The 25,870-nt window shown below is 36.1% G+C and overlaps 1 protein-coding gene across 5 annotated transcripts in view; it reads right to left on the bottom strand.

Moving 5' to 3' along the window:
• Nucleotides 1-25,870, bottom strand: part of DPYD (dihydropyrimidine dehydrogenase) — a 369,002-nt gene that overhangs the window by 318,435 nt on the left and 24,697 nt on the right. For 2 of the 5 annotated variants that reach the window (XM_075508301.1, XM_075508306.1), the window contains exon 3: nt 2,345-2,427. The exons of 1 other annotated variant lie outside the window; for it this stretch is intronic. In XM_075508301.1, the coding sequence (XP_075364416.1) occupies nt 2,345-2,427 (83 nt within the window). Of the gene's footprint in view, nt 1-2,344; nt 2,459-25,870 lie in introns of all 5 variants that reach the window. 2 more of the 5 variants (XM_075508302.1, XM_075508303.1) reach the window with 1 other exon arrangement.

The following is a 25,870-nucleotide window of genomic DNA, read 5'->3' as shown; positions in this document are numbered from 1 at the left end:
CAACTAAGAAAAAAATCAACCATATAATATTGACTGCAATTAAGAGAATTCCAGCACTGCACAATATCTGTCACACTTCACAATCAATAACTATTTCTCAGAATGGCTTGTACACTAGCAGAAATAGCCAGGATACAAATTTATGAGATAGTAAAGTGCTTTTTATTGTATGCACAGCATAGAATCTAAGAATCTTCTACACAGTCCTTGTAACAGAAACATGACCTTTGAAATGCCAAAGCTCCCTTTGCTACGAATGTTTATCACCAAAGAGCTGTCAGGTCCCAAGTTTTTAAAAGATTAACTCTGCTGAGTCATGTATTGCAAAACGCCGCAACGCTTCCCATGGAACGTTGTTACAGGAGAGCAGCAACTTGAAATCCAATTTGTTGAAAATTCAAAAAGTAGCTTCATATGCCGAAAGTTCTGCAAATCTTTATTTCAAATCACTTAAATTTACTGGCACTATACAAAAGATTTACGTATGCAGATGACCAACCACGTAGGGAGAAAACCCTAAATGTATGAAGCAAAACAAGCAAAAAGCAAGAAATCACAATTAGAAAGGTGAATGTCATTATTTTTACAGTTATTTGCAACACTAGTAGTTGAAATGTTCAGAAAGGAAAGAATATAATTTGGAGGTAATAAGAAGGGTTTCAAAAGAGGCAGGTTGCATTTCAAGTCAGAATACCTTTACAAACACTTATTCACAGCAGTGTACGTGAGACGAGCGCCACAAACATAAAGTCAGAGTCATGCAAATAAAGTCATTCACACACATTGTGCTGGTTTTGGCTGGGATAGAGTTAATTTTCTTTCTAGTAGCGAGTATGGGGCTATGTTTTGGATTTGTGCTGAAAAGAGTGTTGATAATACAGGGATGTTTTAGTTACTGCTGAGCAGTGCTTACACAGAGTCGAGGCCTTTTCTGCTTCTCACCCCACCCCACCAGCGAGTAGGCTGGGGGGGCACAAGAAGCTGGGAGGGGACACAGCCGGGACAGCTGACCCCGACTGACCACAGGGCTATTCCGTACCATAGGACGTCATGCTCAGCAATAAACTAAGGGAAGGTTGGCCAGCAGGCCGCTGCTCGGGGACTGGCTGGGCATTGGTCAGTTGGTGGTGAGCAATTGTTTTCATTTGTATCACTTGTCTTTCTTGGGTTTTATTTCCCTTTCTTTGTTATGTTCCTTTTCATTACAAATTATTATTATATTTTATTTTAATTCTTAAACTGTTCTTATCTCAACCCACGAGTTTTCTCACTTTTAGCCTTCCAATTCTCTTCCTCCCCCCATCCTGCTGGCAGGGGGAGTGAGCAAGCGGCTGTGCAGTGCTTAGTTGCCGGCTGGAGTTAAACCACTACACACATCCATAAATTTAAGGGGATTCTGAACACAATCAAAGCAAATGTGTGTAATTAGTTTTACAAGAAGTTTCTCAATATTTTTTGTTCTTGTTTTTACTTTTTACTGCACTAGTGCAAGTCTAAGAAGTTACTCTGATATCAGGTAAGTGAAATGAAGCACTACGTTTGCATCATTACATTTTACTATCCAACTTTCAAAACCTTTAAAAGTACAGGTTACTGTAATTTTCTGATCCACAGATAATACTATAATTAACACCTTCCTGATTATTCAGTGAGTTACTTTAGAAAATCTGTCTTTGATTCCACCACCTTTCAGCATAGTAATCATTCCCTTTTCCAGGTAGTATAGCTGGCAAGTTTCTTTGGAGTCCTGTACCCAGATACTCTACAGTGCAGGTAAGGGTAACAGAAGATTCACGTACTGACTAATTTTAACCTCCTCTAATAAGCATTAAGTGCATTGATATGAGGATATTAAGCAAAATAGACATCTCTACAACATATGCAGGATGAGATAGATTTTAACGTTCCATTAGCAAAACCAAAATCATGTAAATCTGGTGATAAAATCAGAGTACACAGGAACTACATACATAAAAATCAAATCCAATTTAAAAGTAAACACAGGTTTGTTCAAACAGCATTGTACAATTGCTTTAACACTTACAGAATTTAGATGAACAATATTTTCATTCACTCACAGTTTAGTATAAATATAAAGCAAAGCACCCCTTAAGCATTTTAAATAACAAATTAAACATTTACGTTTTTTACTGTGCAGTCAGGCTTAACATTTATGCAGCTTCAAAACCAAAGCACAGCCTCAAGGGAAGCCTCTCCACTGACAAATTAATACCTTAGAGAATAGAGCTGAATGGTGGCAATGAACTCATTTGTTCCCCCAATAATGAAGAATGACTCTTTCTTTACCACATCTGTGACTGTTGCTATGGTGACCCAGACTTACCTCATTGCTTCTCGAAGTGCTCCTCGCTCACTAAGAGTCGTGTGCTTTATGTCATCAAAATTATTTTCTAGTTTCTCACAGTTCTGCAACAAATGGACAAATCCATGCAAGGCTCTTAAACAGTATATTGTACATGTATTAACATTATTCAACATCATGCAATCAAAACTGATTTATATTATGTAACCTCAAATTATGCATTCTGTTTTAATTACACGGGAGTCATTAAAAAGACAGTGAGAACTCAGAAACAAAGTAAACATGAATCTTATTATATGGTTGCCATGGAAATCATCTTATAAATGTCCCATAATGAAATGTATAGAAATTTTACTTTTTTCTTCTTTGAAAGAAAAATTAATTTTTCCTTTATCAGTATGCGAGGCTACAAAGCTACTATACACACACAGATGAGAACAGAAACCTAAACATGCATTTTAGAATTATAATAAAAGTTATAAATTCTGTCCCAATGAAACAGGCAGTGTTGTTGGAACAAACCAATCATATTTAATTCATATTTAAATTAATTTTTAAGACAGAACAGAAACTGAAGAGATTAATTGTTTATAGACACCTCAACCACTTAATGTTCTTTCCAGATTAAAGCTCACCAGTATTTCTAGAAGTCATATGAAGCCAACAACTTTGTGACAATAAATGAAATAAAACTTTGCTACACGCTGTTTATTATTTTCAAATGCGCGTCTGGTTCCATTACTCCAGAATGCCAATCCTTTTCTTCTGCTCCCATAAAGGCAGTAAAATTGATTCAGAAGATGCTGGGGAGTACAGAAATTTGTATCTGTGCAAAGTGAGTGTGAAATACCAGCAAACAAGAATTCTCTGATCATCTGCATCATCCACAGGATTTTTATATTCTCTGGAGGCTTCGTCAATACAGGAGGCTTTTAGGTTACCCCTGCTCTCTGAAGCACCTTTCTCCAATACCAAAACTTACCTCTGGGAGGCATAATTTTGCCATATGGGTGTAAAAGAAACACAAGTTGCAAGGCTAACAGTTGCTATTGCTAACAACCTTGAAGGCAGGATTGTCAGGCTCTTTATGCAGTGCCTTTAAAGAAATATGTGCGCTATTATTTGGTCATATTGCTTTCACAGTTTTTAATATCTGAATTAATTTTTAAGTCCACATCTTAAAGACAGTTATAATAAATACAATAAACGTTACCTATTGTTATTTCTTTTGTGCATTGATTCTTTATTTTTATAATTACATTCAATTTGAGGCTACAAAAGCATTACTGGAAAGGAAATAATTCGATATTTGTAAATGACCTAACAAGATATTTTAGCTTGTCCAATTAACATTTAAACTATCATTATTTTTAAATAAGATTATAGACTTTTTAATACAAAGTTTTAATGCTTTAACAATAAATTTCCAAGAAGGAGAAATGAACAAAGCCACATTTGGAACTTTTGCAACCTTTTCTCTCCCTTATAAAAAATGATGCATGTCTTAAGTATGAGTAGTAAAACTTATCCCATGGGTAATCTGATATTTTTTATTTGTTTAAATTACAATCAGCTGTACTTTGTATGGCAAAATCCTACTCAAAAACTCAAAGGGATTACGCGAGAAAGACAGGGAAGCTCTACAATGAGGTATTCCATTATTTACATCAGCATACATTGACCTTCAGCTCCAAGCACATACAGGCAGGTCAGTCGTTTAAAATACACAAAAGAAATCCAAATTGACAATACTAATTAATAAAGAATTCCCGATTCATCAGTACTAAACTGAAAGTATCTGTGCAAGCAAAAATCAAACCTCCCATCCTCCAGGAAAACAGACCAAAGGAAACACCATTTCGAATATTGCTCCAAGTGCCAAAAGAGGAAAGCCCATGTTTTAACAATCCTGTGCCACCAGTATGTCAGGACAGGTTCAGAAAATCTGAGCATCATGTAGTTCATTTCTCTTGACCTTGCAGTATAAAGCATGTAGAAATGACAGAGGATCCAAAGCACACAAGATTTTTATCAAACACAACTAAATCTTCTCTTGTACAAAATATTGTACAAGCTAAAATAACCGATGATCTCTACGTGGAAAATGCTGAAAAGAGTAAGTTCAGCTGGTATTTCTTCTTTGTCTATATAGACCATACTGTGTTAATCAGCTGAAGGGCAACAAAGGTGGCCCATATCTAAAGAAAATGCTGTGATCATGTAGCCTTACACACACAAATATTCCCTCTCAACTATATGCTCAATGCAAAAACGAATAGATAACCCAGAACAAAAAGTGGAACAAATTTTATAGACTCAAATAATAGATATTGTACCAATTCATTTGGCAAGAAGATGAACTTCTACCATTTCTGAGAATTGTTTCTGGACAATATTTTTCTCAGCTACTTTCAGCCAAATAGCTCTCATCCAAGGTACAGCAGTTGGAGAACAAACAACTTCACCATTAGGAAAAAATGAACTAAAAACTGAGCCAGATGCAAACTCCTCAGATGAGGAAGATGACCTCATAGTACTATGTCATCAGTTACTGCATACATATTGAACAGGAGAGTGAGCAAATATTGATCATACCCACTGCTTTCCAGTTAGAGCTGCAATCATCGAAACAGTATGTTGGATCCTCTCAGAGAAGAGAGAACAAGGTGTCTGAAATACCAAATATAAGCATAGCTACAGGTGTATAGATGCTACTTCTTCATGGATCCGAGTATCAGCTCATACACTACCTTTGTAGATCGTCTGAAAGGATATCAGTTTATAAGAAAGGCTACCAGTATGAATGAAATTGTGAGCACGAGAATACTCTGAAGAATATGTCTGGGAAATGATGAAACTTTGGTAGACCATGACCAGGGTGAGCTTTACATTCTTAAAGTAATAAAACAGTAGCAAAAATTGAGCTCATTCTATTATCCATGCTACCAAATAGATTCATATCCATAAACATCTTGCACAGGGCAGTATGTTTTGGCCCACAATACTTCACAGATTTAAGTATAATGAGTAATTAAACTCCCAGGTGTTTAATTCTGAGCAGCAGCTAAAGTCAAAAAATCAAAACACTAGCAATAAAAAAAATTGGTTTTGGTGGCTTACTGCCAAGTGATTTTCTGTGGGTATAGATAAAGTCTAGAAGTTTTAAGTCTATGATTCAATAATTACATAGTACTCTGTTACCGGTGTTGGCAGATCTATAGTGCTGTATGATACTAAACTAAATATCACCTTTGAGAAGTTCAGGAGGAAAAATAAGTACAGAGATGCAACTAGGGACATGGTCATCATAAGTCAAACTACCATTGCATGTCAAAAAGCCACAAAAGTCTAAATACTGCTTCTTAAAGGATTCTAGCATAAATACTTCGAGGTTTTTAAATGAACCAAAAAGCAAGAGAGTGGAGAAGAGATTTTATATATAAATAAATGGCTTATCATATGAGATCTTAACTAAAACTACATGACAACTAGTTAAAAACAGAGATGTAGACTGGATATCCACAAATATCTGTGGCATCACACACAGCATACTGGTGGAACATCTAATCAGTAATGAGCAAGATGAATGATGAATGTATGAAGATGAGGAAGAAGGAAGATTAATGAATAAATCGAAAAGCTTTTCCTCCCATAACCACAAAAATACGACTCTTTTTCCTACTGCAATTTGTTCTTGTTAATAAATAAACTGCAAGCTTTGGGAGCAAGGACTCTGTGCTCATAATTCTATATTTTCAGTTATGGTAAGTGATAATATTAATAATATCATGACATAAACTTTATAATAATATTCTAACAGTCTGAGGAAAGTCAGCAACTACCAAGTGCAAAAAGTCTTACTCTTTGACACTGGTTGAAGTAACAAGCTAGCTCACATAAGTGGAGAATACAAATAAAGAATCACTCTGGTTTTAAATAAACACCTAGGATTCTGGCAAAAGTGAAGTTGTACTTTTTAAAACACATCTCTAATCATTCATCAGTTTAGCTTTCTTGTATATGTTTTTGTCTTGGGTGGAAAAGCCTTCTTTGCTTGACTTAGTCATTTGAAAAGCAATTCTTGATTTGGCCTATTGGGTCAAATGCAGAACTTTGCAGAAGTAGCTCAGAAACTAAAAGGAGTCTACTGCCTGGTGTCGCCACTGAGGATCTCCCTAAATCACAAAAGCATTGCTGCCTCTGCTCTGCCATGACAGGCATAAGAGTCAGAGTTTTGAGAAGACCATAATTCAAACTGACCCATTCTGTGATACAGTACTGATAAAAGAAGTGACCCCACTTCCATTGAAATCAACCTTAAATCTTCCTTCCAGTCAAATGAGAGTGGGATCACACTAAGCCACATCCTGCTACTTTAACTCTATCCTGAAATACTTCACATAAGACTTTCAAAAGTGTTAGTATTACAGATAATGTCTTACACACATTTTGAGATAGTTGAGAAATAAAATCTTTTGATCTGACAACAGCGTAAGACCTATTCTAAGGCAGCCTGCATCACTGAAGTTGAGTAGATCTCTTATCCTAGTTGATACACTGCCAAATCAAAAGCTTTACTTAAAATAACGTCTCTCTTCCGTGAAAGAAATTTTTAGGTAAGTAGGATTGCCGAATTCTTGGAATTCATTGCTTCCACATGGTTTTAGGAAATTTTCTTAGAAAGCCTGAGTTTTTTTCCAAACATTTGTGAAAATAAATCTCACATTTTTACTGTCAAATGTTCTCTGTGTATTAAACATATGGAACATACAGCAATTGAAAGATGGAACAGCTCTCACCTGTTCGGTTTGTATTTACTATTGCTGCTAATGCTAAAACAAATTAATTTTTCTTCCATTTTCTCCTTTATAATCCATGAAAAAGGTTCCTACAGAGTATGTTGTGTCTTAATTTTCTAATTTTTATGCAGCCAACTTTTAAAATGTGCATATTAAATGTACTTGTACCTAGATTTCTGAGTGCTTAAAATGAGACAACCTGGTCCAAATTCTGAAGGATGTAGTAGCTCCCTCTGATATTTCAATTAGTTACCTTTAAGGAGGTAGGCTCCAATGACAGATTGCCAAGACTGTTGGGGACACATAGAATCTACCATAAGTACCTACGTCCTGTACAGCTTCAGCAAGAGAAGTCTCAAATTTTGGTCCAAAAATTCCTAAATCTCCTTTAACAAAGTTGTAATAAAAAAGCTGACTTCTTCAGGGGACTGTTTAAAAAGTGTAGAACGGTTATTTCCATATTGATCTTCTTATTGATATATGAAATGTTAACTCCAATAATCACTTGTTATTCTGGGAATGTGAATTATTTCATCAGCAGAAAACTTTAGAAATAACTAACTTGTGTTTTATAAACCTAACGCAACATTATAATAGTAATCTAAACTGTAATATATTGCTGCAAGGATAATTATTAAGGGAAAACACAGCTGACATTTTCTGATTTATGCACACAATCAGAGATGGAGTCCAAGGACTGTGACATAATTATCTTCATGCTAACAATTTTTGTAAATCTCTTGACAGAATTTTAGCTAATTTTAAAATGCCTTCTGAAGATTAGCACTTAAAACTGTTGGGGAAAATAGCACAATTTATTAGCAAGGGTATAATTGTAAACCTTCCAAATACTCATTGTGAATATCATTTAGACAGTAACTCCTGCTTTAGCAGCTGGTATATAAGACTCCAGTTTATGGAATCTTGAAACAACAGAGAGAGTAAAATCTAATTAAACAGGATTACATGCCAAAGAAAAATTATTAAAAACAGACTAATATACAATTGTCATGAATTTGGAATAGCAGATCTACTTCTTTTGATGCAAACTTATGTAACACTGTGCTTTCTTCCAATGAAACCTAAATACTCTTAGCAGACTTCTCTCTTGATTTGCAACAGACTGTCTTTCTACACTGAAACAACACAAAAAGCTAAATGGTTCCATTGATCTTCTCTCACAGACATAAGCACCCATCTGCTATAGGGTAAAATGACTTACATATATTGCATTTATTCTAATGTCAGTGCTACAATTCATTAAAGTTATTCAGTAGCCAATAGCTGTATTCCACACAGGAAGCCCACTTAAACTATCTTCATACTGAGCAACTAAACAAAACTGTTGCCATTTGCCAAAGGGTTTTATCTAAGAGCATTCTTAAAAACTAAACAAGTAAAAGGATTGTTTGATCCTAACTGTAAGATATTATGTTCTACGCAATATCTACCTACTAAATTCCTCCTTCTTATTTGCTATGACTCATTCTCAAGGGGTTCTTACTCCAAATAGGGGGAAAAGCAGCTTAAAACTGATACCTGACCAGCTGTTCACAAAGCAAAAAATAGGTATTTTTTTAACATGTACATATTCCTAGTATCTGCAGACAGTATATTGAGCCCTCAGGTATTTACATAACATTTGACAGCATGTCATTCATAATACATGAACATTTGTTATAACAATTTTTTCATTATGTGATACAGCCACATTGGCCAGACAGGCTCTTTGAAAAATATAGATATTAATACATCAAAAATAGCAGACTTCCAACAGAAAACCAGCTCTAAGTGTTAGTAATCAAATAAAAATCAATAGAAAAAATATTAAATAGAATTGTGGGTGGCTGTGATCAATGCCTAATTAGCATAATCATGTTAATTTTTCTCAGGTTTTTTTAGAGGAATAGTATTTTTAAGGCACTAAAAATAGTGCACATGCAAACTCAAACATAAGTATCACATTTTCTCCACAAACAGGAATATATTGCTAAAACAGGACTGATACCAGGAAACTTCGATGCATGAAATATTTTCTGAAACTGCAGGTGTGTTTTTTGTTATTAATTACCAGAAATACTGTCAATGTAGCTGGGAATTCTGAAGTGGAAGCAGACAATTTTGGATTTTTTTTAAAGTTTTCCCAGTTTAAAATATGGTACACTTAATCCTTAAAGACAGGTAATTATATAAAAGTTAATTACTTGTTAAACATACATAACACTTTAGTTTGCAATTTTACCGGGACTGTGAAAGATCTTCCAATCTGAGATGGCATTCTGCTAACTTCCTTTTCATGCTGTTTCACGCACAACTTTCAAGTGGCAAATTCATAGCAGCCTTCACGTTCACATAAGGGTATGATATCTTGCTTGCATTCAACCTGCTGTTGTCAGAGCAGATGCAGACACCACGTGTTTTGGCAATGGATAACACATCAGATAGTAGTGATACAGGGAAGATGAGAAAAGACATTCTGAAAGGACCAAGCATGCAACACACAGAATACTAGACCAAAGAACTCAAAAGAAGAGAATAAAAAACTACAAAAGATATGCAAGACAGCAGAGGCACAGCTGGAAATAATAAAGGAGCAGAGAATGCAGGTGATGCCACTAGACAGGACATTTTATAATGCTCCTCCCCTTGTGACTCAGCTTTAAAAGACAGAGAAAACTTTGAGAACAAAAAGGAAGGAAAACCTTTGCCTCTCACTTTTTTCTTTCTCTTCCTATAACAAATGTTAAACTTGATCAGTAGATGAATGGGAAGACTTGGCAACAAGCTACCAGTCCCTCTGCATCTAAAGGGACACTTTTAAGACTGCTTCCCTGTATGGGATAGGGCTCTGTAGCAGAGAATACTATTTTATTATTAGCAATTTATTATTTATTATACTATTTATTAGCAGGGAATACTATACTATACAGGGAATACTAGATACTATTTATTTTTTAATGTGGTTGTAAGTCCTGCCTTTTTCCTGTTGGAGAGCCTGAGCACTACATGAGAGCCTTCACAGAAGTTTAAGATCATGTCTACGACCCATTCTTGATGGTTGAATCCTCCGATTCTGCTGTACTCATAGCACAGATTTACAACTTAAGTCTTCATGGGCATAAAGTCTAAGTAAAGACACACAGGCTCTACACAGAATTTTGAAATGTACTATTTTCACTTGACAGTGGAAATATAACTATGTAAAGATTAGTAAGAAAAAAAATATCCCAAATGCTGTACTCCCTCCCCCCCGGTACTTTCCCATACCTCAGCCTAGCTTGCTTTTCCCTTGGGATTCTTTACTCTGCTTACGCAAATATTCCCCTGACTCATCGAGATTAAACAAAATGAGAGTATATAGGTAAAGACCAGACTCATATTGAGAATTAACATTTACAGAGCTCATAACCTGGAAAAAAGGAAGAATCTTTAAAATGCAGGTAGAACTGTACTCCTAAGGAACAGATTATGTTCTTGACCTTCAACAAAGAGCATAAGAAAAAACACATACCCAAAAGCCCCTGCTTTTTTAGAAGCTGAATGACCAAGAATTTAAGGAATTAACCCCACATATTTGAGAGTACCAACTTACAGGATACCTCTTATTTTTCATGCATAGCTAAAGAATTATTAAATAAGAGCTTTTCAAAAATTAAAGTTACAATAAAATGCTTAAACGCCATCCTGAAACAATGCAGTCCAGCTCTATGTAGAGGAATGAAAGCAAATTACATGTAGCAGGCTTGCTTCCTCAGCCCAAGATGCCACCTCTCATCCCTTACAAGGCACATTTTATTCTCCAACAACAGTATTTTTCAGAAGTGCCACAACAAAACATTTTATTTCATGGTTCTGTGTTCACCATGCACTACAGCTCCCTGTAGTTGCCTCAATATTAAAAAAAATAACACAACAGGACACAATTTTCCCAACCAATTCTGCAGAAGCTAATCTGCCTAAGCTATTTCTCATTATTTTGCATAAGCTTCTTTCCCAAATAACTATGAGAATTGACTAGGCAAGTGTGCTGATTTTGGCTGGGATAGAGTTAATTTTCTTCATCGTACCCAGTATGGGGCTATGTTTTGGATTTGTGCTGAAAACAGTGTTGATAACACAGGGATGTTTTCATTCCTGCTGAGCAGTGCTTGCACAGAGTCAAGGCCTTTTCTGCTCCTCACCCCACCCCACCAGCGAGCAGGCTGGGGGGGCACAAGAAGCTGGGAGGGGACACAGCCGGGACAGCTGACCCCGACTCACCACAGGGCTATTCCATACCATATGATGTCATGCTCACATATAAAGCTGGGGGAAGAAGGAGGAAGGGGGGGATGTTCGGAGTGATGGCCTTTGTGTTCCCAAGTAACTGTTACGTGTGATGGAGCCCCACTTTCCTGGAGATGGCTGAACACCTGCCTGCCCATGGGAAGCAGTGAATGAATTCCTTGTTTTGCTTTGCTTGTGTGTGTGGCTTTTGCTTTACCTATTAAACTGTCTTTATCTCAACCCAAGAGTTTTCTCACTTTTACCTTTCCAATTCTCTCCCCCATCCCTCTCTGGGTGGGGGGAGTGAGTGAGAGGCTGTGGTGCTTAGTTGCCAGCTGGGGTTAAACCACAACAGCAAGGTCCTACCCAAGGTCCTTCTTTTTTTTTTTCCTAATCTTACAGATTTTGTCTTTCTATTGACAGTTATAGAAACCCATGCGCCAGCTAAACCACATTCCATGTACTATTTACTAAATTGTGTACTCCTAATTCTCTCCAACTTCTAAAAGACTTACATAAAATAGTCTTTAAGCCCCCTGGAAAGAGCCTGAAATATGCTAAATACAAGGCCAAGAGCCAAGGAACTGGTGACAGTACCATGGGACTAGACAGAGAACACCGTAGGACCTATGACTTCTGGGCTCCAAGCAACCCAATGTTTCTGTCCTGCAGGAGGGGTGGGAAAAATCCCATCCTCTGCTTAGCTTAGTAGAAGAAAACAGTGATATCTCTGCATGAAAAATACTTCAGTGCCTGCAAGTGATGATATTTCTTGCCATAACCATATGTGGTTATATGTCACTATGCTCACTGGCCAAGACCTCATAAAGGAGCATCCTTCCTCCAAATTTTCTTTGCAAAAATCTGAAACAATTCCACAAAAAATACTATTAAGATCCCATCCTCTGACTTTGTGAATTACCAAAAGAGTATATGTGCTCCTATTCTGGATTACCGTGTTTCCCGAAAATCAGTATCGGAGCATAAAAGATGACTTAGCAATGAAACAAATTTCCTCATGTGACAGTTGAGGGTACTTACCACAGACAAAGCCAAATATGAAATTGAGACTAGATTTCCCCAGAGGAATAACTGGAAATATTAAGTTTGCTTGAGAACCATCTACCCAAGTCAAAGGAATAAGAATTAGGAAAAAGGCTGCAGCCAGTAGAGCACAACCCTTGTATCAAGACCCTGTAGTTGTGTTACATGCTGGCACTTTGTATCAGATTTTCCATCACTATCATTCCTCACAAAAAACTGAAGAATGATTTGACTTAAAATAATCTGGAGCTCATTCATAAACTATGAGCATCATATGCAAACACCAACAAAATGTTACCTCAGCTCTTATGTTTTAAACTACATGTTGACTCTGAAGTAACTGTAGATGATAGCAGGACATGTCATGAGAAGAAATGTAAGTGAGTTGACAATTCACATATCTGAAAAAAACTAGGCTACAATTTCTCCTCTATTTCTATTTTCTCTGAGATTCAAAAGACATGTCCTTGTACTGAGATGTTCAGGAAAGCCAAATATTTAAATACATTTTATATTAATTGCTATCTAAAATAGTTAAATCAGAGGAAAACTTCTTGTCTTTTTTTTTTCCAAAATACCATAAAGAAAAAAATAGTGAAAAGACTACTATATTTATAAGCATTCTTTACTATGCTCATGACTGACTGGTATCTAAAACCTTATTGTAACACTATAGGGTCCACATACAGTAAGACAGTGACCTCAGACTCTGTAATATATACAAAGTGAGAAGAAACCAATGGAAGCACAAAAAAGAAAAAAACCAAACATGAAACTGGAAAGCATGTATAAGAATGCACAAAGAACCACTAAACTGGTTCACTGGGAGCCAAAACTGTTTAACAGTCAACACAATTACATATCTTTAAATATCATGCATCAAGCCAAGTTAGTCAAAACGAAAGCTTACACTCATTGCTAAGGAGGTGGAAAGTCAAGTCTCGGGCAGGGGCGCAGGGAACAACAAACCAGGACAGTACAAACACTGTTGCTGTAAAATATTTTTTCCCTCTCAAAAAATATTCAGAAAATCAGAGGTATGGGACTATTACAATGGTTGCAGATCCTACAAAGTTATCACCATCTGTTGTGTCATCTATTTACAGACATACAGACATAATCAAAACTGAGGGAAAACTGCTCAAACAAGTGTAATTTTCTTCGAATAAGATACCATGCATGTTTAATAAGCTTGAGAATCTCCCAATACAAATTTAAGGGAATAAATGGTATCAGTTTCTTTTCTGTAACAAATGACATGAACAAGAACTTTCCTATACACAGAAACGAACAGGGTTTATGTGTAGCTACATTTGTCAGCAGGGCATTCGAAAGTTCTTTTCACAGTGAACATTAGAAAGAGCATTAGGAGAATGCTGCTGTAATGCTGTTTATTCACATGCAGCTTGAAAACAACATCCAGGATAAATATATAGCCTCAGGTCTCAGTTCCATTTACCACCTTAGAGAGAAGAGCATCTAACAAGCCAATACCTCAGTACGGCACTATGCACTCTTCTAGGTCTGTGTCCCATTTACTGTCATTGTTGTAGGGTTTTTGCTCCTTTGGAAGCTTTCATGTCTCAACCTGAATAGCATTCTTCTCCCAAAACCTTCTGGCCTGCTTTCAGAAAGCTCAGACTGCTGAATTCCCCTTCTTGTCACTCTCTTAAAAATTGCTGTGTTTAAGCTGAGGTGAGTGATACAAGCATGCCTCAAAGCATTAGGCAAGCACCTTCCCAGCAACTCCCAAGCAAGCAGGGACATATGGAGCCAAGATTCACCAGAAGAGAAGTGTGATGCAAGGCTCCTTGGTATGAGCTAGGCTTAGCACTCTTTGGAGGAGTCTAGTTCAGGTCCCACAAACAGTGCTCCTCAAGACATTTGGGCTGGGTAGCACAGTTCCCAAGCTAATAAATTGGGTCTCTCAGCAGGGCTGGCTCTGTCACAGCATTTTCCTCATGTGGCGATGCTACTCTCAAGTCTAGAACTGGCTCCAGCTATTGCAAGTGAAGGGCTTTTAGTTCCCAGAACACTGCACAGGACAGACCTGTGTTTAACTTGGAGAGTATGAATAACCCACTCCCTCCCAGCAACCAGAGCTTAACCTAGAACCCTTAGTATAATCATCCACATTTTACAATAAAATGCAATAACCTAGTTTTGAAAATGCTATTTTCAAACATACACACTTAATATTTGCTAAATAAGACTGAAACTCTTACTTTAAATTATTTTTCCTCTCTGGAAAACGTATTGGACTTATAAATCAGTCCCCAGCTCCTGAGTGTCACTACTACTATTGCATATGTGCAAACAGAGCAATGGGAAAGAGCAGGGTGGCTGCAAAGCAAAAAAAACCAAAAATCATTATTCTTTTAACACAATTACAAAATTGCTCCTTTTTCTTCTCAAAGCCATTTTTATCTCTGATTTTTAATTCTTATTCTTATGCAGCAGTTTCCCTGTTTCCCTTGTGTATACACTGTTTGAGCTTTCAATTTTTAATTTTTCTTCAATAGTGCCCTATCTTTTCTTTCCTTTTTTTTTTCTTCATTACTTGGGATTTTTCCTCTCCTGTTCTGTTCCTCATGCTTGTTTACTTTTTTCCCCCTAGTCCTTACTAATTATTTCATGTCTCTTGGTCTGTTTCATTATGTGTCATGGCTTTTCCTTTCTTATTTTTTTATATTGCATTCCTTTATTCCACTCCTGCAGCTCTCCGATTTCTATGTGCTTGCTTAACTATTACCCAAATGGCTCCAAGCAGGACACACTCAAACTGAAGAATAAATAAATTAAAAGAAAAATACTATCTGTGGCCATGTGGTGTTGCCTAGCAACGCCCTGTACCTCTCCACAGCTTTTCTAGAGCCCTGGTGGCAACAGAGCTTTTCAGACTTATTGCTACAAATATATGCAAGATCCTTCTCGCATTGTTTCTCCGTTCACTAGCAAATAAATGCAGAGGAAAATACAAATGAGAAAGAAAAACTCCAGAGAAAGCACCACCAACAGGACTACTCTTCCAGCACAAGAAACGGCCACGTACTCTGATGCGCGCTGCCCCCTTCTCTCACGTACTCTGCAAAACACGCGCAGCTTACATGTTATCACTGTTCACTAATACTGTTACACTCTTTGAGAAACAGAATGTAAACAATATTTCTCACGCAATTAAAATTTGTGTCAAATTCACCCAACTCTTAAACAGTTACTGTGTATGTATTACTGGCTGAGACTCATTGACTTTTTACACTCTTGTAAAGTTGCTTCTGAAAGCTTTAGACTAAAGAAAAGATAGTAGTAGCCTCCAGATTGTATAGGATAAGAAAAATGGTCCAAGCATTGTCAAAAATGCAGTGGCATTATAAAGGAAGTGAAGTTTGTTCCTAAAGCTTATAGATCCAATCTTAAAAGATTTTCAATATCTATTATTTCTAATGACTTCAGATGTGACAGAAGAGAAAGTGAAGCTTCCTCCCCCACCCTTTTCTTTTAAAACAAAAGTTTGCTGGGCTCAATCTTCAAAAGTTAGAAACAAATGCTCATTAAGTCCATAATTTACAAAGTATTGATGATTCAGCATTAGCTAGACTGAGTTTCAAGAGGACAGATACTAAGCCAGTTTCCCTGACAGTCCTTTTTTATTCCACAGCAAGGAAAGACTCCTTCCAACAGCCAATGGCAACTTCTGAGAAAGAAAAGTCTTTTTCATTTTGGGATGGAAAGAATGCTTATCCAAGAGACTAAAACTTTAAGGACATTAGGAGTCCTGGAAGGGGAGTCAAGAAATACAAATGCTAAAGCAGAAGACAACTGCATAATTTAGCTAAGGACCAACCTGTGATGAAGCCCTACAGAATGGAGAAAATGTTCAGTCAACATGTATCTTTCTGAAAGGCATCAAAATCAGTGTTATTACCTGGGAATTTTTTATACAGCTAAATCAGCCTCAAAGCAATTTGATGTCTGCATAGCAGAGTATCAGTAGCAAGTGAAAAGAATGCACATCAGAGCACATACCTTAAAAAGATATCTAACAGCATCAGTCTACATGTCAGCTACAAATTGCTACATAGTAAAAAGAAACCACAAATGATCCACATAGGTAAACAAAGGACAGAAATTAATATTCAGGTACCTAATCCCAGTTTATTAACGTCATTCCCACAGTAATGTTTGTAGAAATTAAAGGCCGAAGTAAGGGTATGTAGAGTTGGTTGGAGAACACAGCAGAACCCCGAGGTGATACAGGTCACCATAAAACAAACACAGGCATTGCAAAGTCAAGCACTTAAAATCAAACAACCCTAAAAAAGGCTTGCCGTTTCAAAATTTGATTTTGCCCCTTCACACGTATGCAGCAAAACACCAGTTTTAATGATATGATTGTATGCTATTTTATACAGAAGTGCTGCCTGACTCAGAAGACAGAACAGAGAGTGCTCACCTAATCAATAGCCTTTCAACATTTGTGCTTAGTGTGTAGCCTTATTTACTGCACACTATTCAAAACCTTACTTGAAGGCAGAACTATTTTTCCCCATGAACATTTCAATGACACTCATCACTACAGTATCTGAAGTGATTTAAAAGCAATTTATTCTACATACTATGAATATCCCCTTTTAACAGGTAGCAATCGGCACAGAAAGTCTATCGAATAACCGAGCATGCTATGTCAGACACCTATGGTCCAAAACATTAAAGTATATAGGAGACTGGAAGTGACAACTTGAATGATCAGACTTACTCTCTTGCTTTCACATTCTGTTCACATTCAGATTTTCCCATCCAGTTGATGGAACCATCACCCTCTGATCAGCTGGCATTTCTAAATCGTCTTCTCTCTTAATTCCAACCATTAAGCTCCTAGTCATTCTTATCCTCAGCCCTTGGCTGTACAGCCTCCTAATTGCACTATTAAATTTATTCTTATCTTTTTTTTTATTCTAAACTTCAGTGTCACACAGTTCTTTATGATGTTCTAGTTCCTTCTGTATTGACAGTGCCTGTCGACTTTCTTGTAACATACTCCTAATATTTGTGTCAAGCTCATTAATGAAAATATTAAATGGTATGAATCTGAACACTGATCCTTCAAGAAGCTCTGCTCAAAGCCCAGAAGCTCTTTTTTAAGCACTACTCACTCTCATTTCCTTTCTAGCCAGTCCCTTATCCATGTTACTATTCTAATCTAAGCAGATGATACTTCATTATTAATTGGCAAAAAAAAAAAAACCACCACCTTGTCAGTGTGTCATGATCTATCCCTAACAATAAAGCCCAATATGTCTTATTCCATCTTATATTTACCTTAATGCATTCAATATATCTTTGCTTCAAAATTTGTTTTCAAAGTTTTGCATGCTGCTGATATGAGACTAACAGAGTTATAGTTGCCCACCAATCCTCCATCTTTTAACATACAGAAACTGCATCAGCTCTTCTTTAATCAAGTACCGTAAGAGTAAAGCAAGCTGTATGTTAGGCCTGTAATTTCACATGTCAATTTTACTGTGATACTTTTATGGACATTTTTCTGTCCCTTTGACTTCAGAGATGAAACACTCCAAATTTTCCTTCTGGCCTGTTTGGGGTAATTTCCATTTCTGCACTTGTCTGCCCATTAGACACCTCTTGTTTTACTCCCATTTTACTGAAACTAGGCCAACAATTTACAAAGATTTTAGACAATACCTAGGATGTTTAATCTTATCTTCACACTGGCTTTCCATGTTCTTTTATTTCTTTTAATTTAGATAGCTTAAGAACCTTTTACTATTTGTTTTATATAGCTGAATAACCTTTTAGTATTTGTTTTAATTTATTTCACCAGGTCTGACTCAACTTGACTTTTGAAAGTTCTCACTTTTCCCTCTGTACTTCCTGCTTTGCCCATTAATCCCTTTTTTTTTTTTTTTTCAATTCCTTACAGGTTATCCTCATACTCTTAATACTCTTTTTGAAGTTGTTTTCCAGTTCAGTCTGAAACTCTTCTTTACAAGTTGGGATGCAAATTCTAAATAACTTTTGTATACTTGAATTAATAACAAACTCCTCAAAATTCATGTGATTGAACTGTTTAGTTCAGTTCAGAGATCTAAATAATTTTCTTAACTTCTGCATTTGTCTTATAAAATAATAAAATACATTTTCTAAATTTATTTTCTAAGTTTTCTAAAATAAATTTTTTAAATAGTTCTTCTATAGAATTTATATTAAATTAACTAAAAAAAAGCTTGATAAACATTATATTCTGTGATTATCTCTTCTGTAACTTCCCCCATTTGCTAAATTTAAGGCTAATGTCCATTCAGCTTGATACCTGAATTAGTAAGAGTTGATACTATTTAAAATTTGATGTTAACGTTTCTGATTTAATGACTGTTACTAACAAAGTATGTCAGTTATCACATCAAAGAATACCTGCACCCTACCATTATTTGGATCTGTGGTTTTCTAGGCTGTATATAGAAAGTCAAAGTGTCTTGCAATGACTTACCTCTCTAACAGCATTACAATCAATTCCAAGTATAGAAAGTTGTGAGGGTAACAGAACAAGGATGGTGAACTTCAGAAAATATTATTTCAGTAGACTCAGGGATCAGGTTAGTATGTCTCCTGAAAGATATACTGATCAGTAAAGGAAACTATTTTATATAGGAATTTTATATAGGAAACTAAAGGGAAACTATTACTGAGCAAAGCGGGGGGTGGGGGGGGGGGTGGGGGGGGGGGGGGAGCACTTAACAGACCTTTATGATCATACCATGTCCCCCCCATGGCCTGGAAATCAAAATCATAAAAGCAGGGAAACTATGACACATACCTAAGTACATACATTTCTAAGTATAAATGAAGAGCACAAGCATTGTAGGAATAAAATCAGAAAGCTAAGGTACCAGGCAAATTTCAATTACCAAGGAAGAGGAAAAAATAATAATAAAAAGGTTCTATATACATGAGAAGTAAGAAGAAAATAAAGAGAAGTACAAGTTATGTACAGAAAAGAAGAGCAAATAACAAATGATACAGAGTGAACTGAAGTATTCACAGGCTTCCCTGCTCTCTTTATGAAGATGGCATGGTATAGCCATAACTATTACTGAAAGTATTATTTTTAGCAAGAACATGGAATTGCAGGCTTGAGTATGGAAAAAAGAGGTTTGGGATTTTTTTTTTTTTAATCAGACAGATGCAGTTCATATATCACTGAGTCATCACGGAATAACTGAAGCAATCCATGAACCACTACCAATTGCACCAAAGACTCTGAGGGCTTGGGGTTCCAAAAGGCCAGAAGAGACAAACATAATGTTTCCTTTACAAAAAAGGGAGTGAAAATAGCAATTATAGCCCCCAGCAAAGAAAATGGAGTACTTTTATTAAAAATGGTAATGTGATATAAAAAAAGCCAACATGAGCATGTAAAAAAGTTAAATCATTCTTACTTTCTGTCCTTAAGAAGATGGTCTCATGAATAAGTGGTAGATGTGACAAATCTTGAGTAAACTTTTTTATAAGTATTCCACACCACATTTTCATAAGCCAATTGAAAATGTAGTCTAGATAAAACAAACATCCAGTGAGTGCACAACTTACTGAAAAACAACCCCTAGCTTGTTTTCTGTCGCTGAAAAAGGACCTGAATCAAGATGCTTCATGATTCACCCAGGATCCCAGTGACTTGGATAGCTGGAAAAGAAGAATGTAATAATGGCTTCTACCGACATCATGTTTGGTGGAATAAGGGAAACAGGGAAGGAGGAGATATTAAACATTTTAAAAGGCAAGATAAGAATTTAAAAATCAAGCCAAATTGAAGGGTCAGAATTTAGGCCATAAACTGAATACAAGACAATCCAATGCTCTTGCAGAAGGAACAGCTCATTGTAGGATAGTTCAGTGTGTCAGGCAAATAAATGATTTCATTCTACTCGGTACTAGTAGGTCCCAGCTGAAAAATAGTGTAATTTTTCATCATCACAATTAGAGAAAGATGCAGAAAATGAAAATCCAAAGAAAAGCAAGAAAATAATAACAGTTTCAGAAAACATGACCAGCAAAGAAGAGTTGAAGGAAAATAGAGAAATGGAAGGATATCTAACAGGAATCTTGTAATGTAACAGATTTTATACCAAAAGGGAACAATTATCAATTGTTCTGCAAGTAGGAGGAGAAGGACAAGATGACAGTTTGATCTTCCAACAAATGAAATATAGTATATTTTAGGAAAAATTTGCTGTTGCATTGATTAAACACTAACAAGAATGAGAAGTCTCCAACATCATATGCTTTTAGAAGTGGGTTATACAAATATCTGTCAAGAAATGTCTAGCTATATTTCATTCTGTCCCAATCCAGAAATTCTCTCACTATCCCCTCAAACCTACATTTTTATGATTCTATGATTAGATTGATTTCTATTTACAGCCATAGCCAAATTTAAACCTGCTGTGTTGAAACTCTATAGCATATTCTCAGCACACTAGAAAAAAGTTTACTGCCCTTCCCTAAAGTGATTTTGATCCATAAAGGTTCGGTTTTACCCTTGCTATCTTTTTACCATCTGTTGCATTATTAACATAAAATGCTTTACCTTTATGCCTGTCTTTCCTGAATAGTGTATATCCTTTAAGGCAACTATACAGGTAGTCATTTGGATGCTTCTTAATTTGTTTACTTGATTTAGCAATGTTAATAACATTCCTCTCACACGGTACATGAACAAGAAATCTTCAAATTATTTTTTTAAAAGAAAATGCAAAAAGACATGAATTACAACTTGATAATTTTCAAATGGAATGCAAGTGGTAGGATCTTTAGCTCTATAGAAGAAAATTTCTTCCACTTTAGCTAGCAATTAAGCAACTTTAGGTTGTTGTTCTGTTCTCAGTATTAGAATGGGAACAGAAAGTTTTGCTGAGTGATTGTTCCAGATACTTGCTGAAGAAACAGGACTGACTGGAGATGGAAGAAGTGACTGCAGAAAACACGTACATGTAGCTTTCTGAAGACAGCTGGAACTGCTGGAACAGGCACACAGCCAGAAAGACTAAGAGGGAATATGCTTCGACATGGCAACACCACAGCTCCAGAGACTGGACCCCCCACCAGTTCCCATTTCATCAACATGAAGCGCACACGCTATAAGAAAGGTTCTTGTACCAAGGAGTACCTAGCATCTTTGCAGACTGAAGAATCCCAGAAAATGTTATTTCTGATATCTGTACTGGATGGGATACTATGTTATTTTCAACACTACAATCAAAAAATGTATCAGTTTATAAAACAACAAAGAAATCATTATGAAAGTCTCAAATCATTCCCGAGATGCACCACCAAAAATGTAAGAGTTCCTGAAACCAGGACACTACTGTGAGCAAAGAATACTGAATATTGTAAGCAAAGGAGCAGTGAGTGATGAGGCAGTTAACTGCTCTCCACCTGAGGACTGTACATTGTGATAAAATGCAACAGAAACTGATCAAGATAAGGTTTTCAAAGCTTCTGGACAGTTCTGTTACCAGCATACTTTTTCAATCCCCGGCCTGTTACGCATCCCCACTTCAAAATATGAGGATGCTAGTGTTTTTTTAAATATAATGCTATCAGGATTGGTTAAAAGATCAAAAACAAGCTTTTCGGCCAGACCTGTTCATTCATACTTAAATCAAGTGATTTTTTGATATGCATATATGACTGATCTTTTAATATGCATAAAAGAATTGATGGACTGGTACTCGGAAAATTTTTGTCCAAATATATGGCAAAGTTGCAGACAAACTACAAGCAGGATCTTGTAATGAACACTTCAGTGCAACTTAATATTGGACAGTGCTACCAGTCATGCTTAAAATACAGCATTCAGCAAGCTATACTACTTCCTTCACACTAAAATTGGTCTCTCAGCTCCTTTTACTTCTAGCGAGCAGATGTCTTCCAGGACTTAGACAATATAAATAGATCTGAAGTGAGTAATTACTAACAATGGCACAGGTTTCTCCAAGAAACGGTGTTCAAGCACTTACAATTTCGCAACCTAAAGCTCGTGATCATTTTTAATTTTATAGATTTCTAAACAGAATGGAGATGGGGCTTTCATTATACAAGAAGAAAGTCTAGGATAGGAAAGGAAACAGCAAAAGAGCAGTATAGGTTTCAGTATAGGCAATGGTTTCCAAAAGAAAGAAAAAGTGGGAGTAGAGGGGCTGAAAAAAGAGAAGGTAGTCTTCTTTATTCTGTTTTCCAATACACCAACACAAGAAGGCACCTTTCCATACAATAACCACAGGAAAGTGCACATATAGAAATCCACATCTAAACGAATATAAGGCTAAGCAGAAGATGAAAGTTAACAGTGAAGATTGTTTCTGGTCCTTTTTCTACTCTTTGAACTGCTCAGCTTTAATGAAGGGGAATGAGTTGATCAGACTTACCTAGAATTCAGCATTTGCAGCAGACAAGCATTTTTCATTTTGTCATATATGTATGTGTAAAACCAAACAATTTGCAACTCTGCAACACTTTGGTTTTGAAATGGTTAAGATCAGAAATACACCTGGAACTAAAAATCTTTGGTGAGTGCTGCTGTGTAAGAAGAGGAATCATCCAATATCAAATCTGAAGAACACCAAACCTGAAGAACAGAGGAAGTTAAGAGGTCAGAGGTGGTTTTGCACAGCACTCCAGGAGAGCCACAAGGTAAGAAGGAACCTTCTGCAGAGGACTAAAAACCGATTTGGCATAATTTGCCATCAGCTAGTATTTACAATTTGATACACAGAAAATGTGCATAAAAGCACTGATTTCTAGCAGTCAGGCAAGTTAGGAGCTACTGAGATATTATAATTAAAATACCTTAAGACACTGAAACTAAAAAGAGAAAATTCAAGGGTTATAATATGCATTTCTTAGAGAAAGTATAAGTGATATCATATATAAACATGTAAACCACTTTATTCCAGTAAAATGGTTATAAATGCCAGCATATGGTATCGATATGAGAAAATGCAGAGTAATTAGTTAATCTAAAAAATGCATGAGTAGGAATTTGACTGCTAAATGATTAAACTGGTACATTTTAAAATGTGTATTAATATTTAATTATTGACACTATGAGAAAAGAGAAAATCTCTTGATGTTACTTCTCAGCTCTTTCTGATACTCAGTAACCCATGTATTATTCATATGAATAGTTTGTGCATATACAGTCAATCACTAGTTAAATAAAAGAATCATTCTCAAATTCCCTAATCACCTCAATAGATCCTAATGCAATATTTTCCACATTTGGGAATCAGAGCGTTTTATTTAAGAAATCAGTCTGGCCATGATGAATACAGTGCAGCCTGAGCAGACATCAGTTCAAAGAATCAGATGTCAAAGTGCTCCCTCTAATGTCCCTTAATCATCACACCAATTAGTGGCTGAATAGTGATGTGATTAAAAAGACTGCTGCTATCCTATACCTATTCAGACTAGTAGAATTCTACATATGTTCTACCAATTAATGTTTGAATAGAGCAGCGATTAGAGAGACATCTGCCATTGTATATTCATTCAGAAAAGAGCTAAACTTGCATATTCATATGCAATGAAGACAAAAATAAATATTTGCAAAGGTAAACTATACATTTAGATTATAAAGATAATTGAGTTGATTTCCTTTAATGAGTGTTCTCTATTCTACAATATTTGGGATTATTTTTTATTTATAAATATATAATCTTTCATCAATACATGTCTAGAAATGGCCAAATTATTCACTGAAAAAGCATTTATTCATTAAGGTTCCTGATTTCAGGCCTTGGGTGAACTGGGTTTCATATCTACTTGTTTGCAATTTACACTATTTCTGCTTCAACTCATCAGTTACTTGTGAACTGCTAACTTGATTATTCTGTAACTGTGATACATAATTGGGCACAAAAATCACGTGGCATTTTTCCATCTCATTGAAAGGCAATACTTAGAGTAACAAACTGATTATAGCTGAGAAAGAATCATCTTATTTACAGTTTTTTCTATGCAAGCTTGGACATTTGTACACTAAGAGGTCCTTACAAACCTTTTTTTTTAAATAAGAATTCCTTTTTACAGATGTTCATATATAGCAATGACAGCCAGAGAAATACCATCACAGTAAAAAGCAGTTTGAAGTTTTAGCAAACTCTTATTACTACTGTTTTAAGGGAGCAACCTTGTCCTCTGAATTTAAAGAGCAATGTGATCTGTTACGTCTTGCAATGAACTGCAGATCTCACCCTCCACCATTAGCACAGAGCAATCTGGTAGTTGCACCTTAATGTTGCACAGAAAAAGACAAGGTGAAGAATTTGGTTCTCCCTAATGGCTGGAAAGAACTGTAGAACAGTTAAAGACTCTTGCCCAAAAGTGATGCCCCTGCAAAAAACAGCTGAGCTTAAAAATTATTTTGTTCAAGGAAGAGAGGCTCTTGTTGCACAATGCTGATCGGGCTTAGCAAACATAAGGACAAACAATGCTACTACTGCCAGAAAATCAATACTGTTACAGGCTATGGCAATTAACTACAAACCAATTTAAACCCCATTTCCTTTTCACCTTTCTTGTCTCGTTGAAATACTTCCAACTCTTCCATCTGGAGCAATTATTACTATTATTTCTAAATGCAGAAACTGAAGAAAGTCTGAATACATAGGTGGGTTTATGCCAGCTTCTCACCTATCCTTAGTATGTACCTCCAAGGTTTCATTACAAAAAAGGCTGGACTACAATATTCCACTGAATTCTCCAGTGACAAGTGAATTTCTAAAAATTGCAGAGGTGAATTTCATTAAAACAACAAACCCACATGTGTACAAGGTAAAAGCAGAACTTGTCCCATAATGCTTAGAAACCCTATTCATAAAGCAAGGAATTCAGTGTGCTGGTGTAATGCAAATGCACGCAATGCGTGCCCATCTAGTTCATGATTTATATGTCAGCAAGCATAAAATACATACAGGAATGGAATTATAGAGAGTTGGAAACAATAAATAAAAACATAAATCAGATGTCTAAACAATCCTGAACTACCTAGGAAAACCCTGAAATCAAAGCAAGTCCTCACAGCCTCCACAGTTCATTTCTTTGGTTTAGTTTTATCTGTAAATTGATGACCTCATGTGATCTAAATTTTGCTTCCTTCTCCAAGATTTACTATTAGTATAGTCATATCAAAACTCTTCTACTTTTAATTTCTTGTGGCCAACAGAAACCTTTGTTTCCCCAGACAGACTAGTGGCATCTGTTTATACCACCTTTCAGCATGACTCAGAAGAAACCAGCCTGTTAATTCTCAGGTTTAGCACTAGTACCGGAGGTGACTCAGCAATAAAGACTTTACCTACTCTGATCTAAATCTTTGAGTTCAAATTTCTGAAGGAAAGCTGACTGATCTTGCACCTAT

This window comes from Mycteria americana, chromosome 7 (assembly GCF_035582795.1).
Source record: "Mycteria americana isolate JAX WOST 10 ecotype Jacksonville Zoo and Gardens chromosome 7, USCA_MyAme_1.0, whole genome shotgun sequence".
Lineage (NCBI taxonomy): Eukaryota > Metazoa > Chordata > Aves > Ciconiiformes > Ciconiidae > Mycteria > Mycteria americana.
Note: the sequence above shows the minus strand (reverse complement) of the source record. Positions and strands in the feature narration are given on the sequence as shown.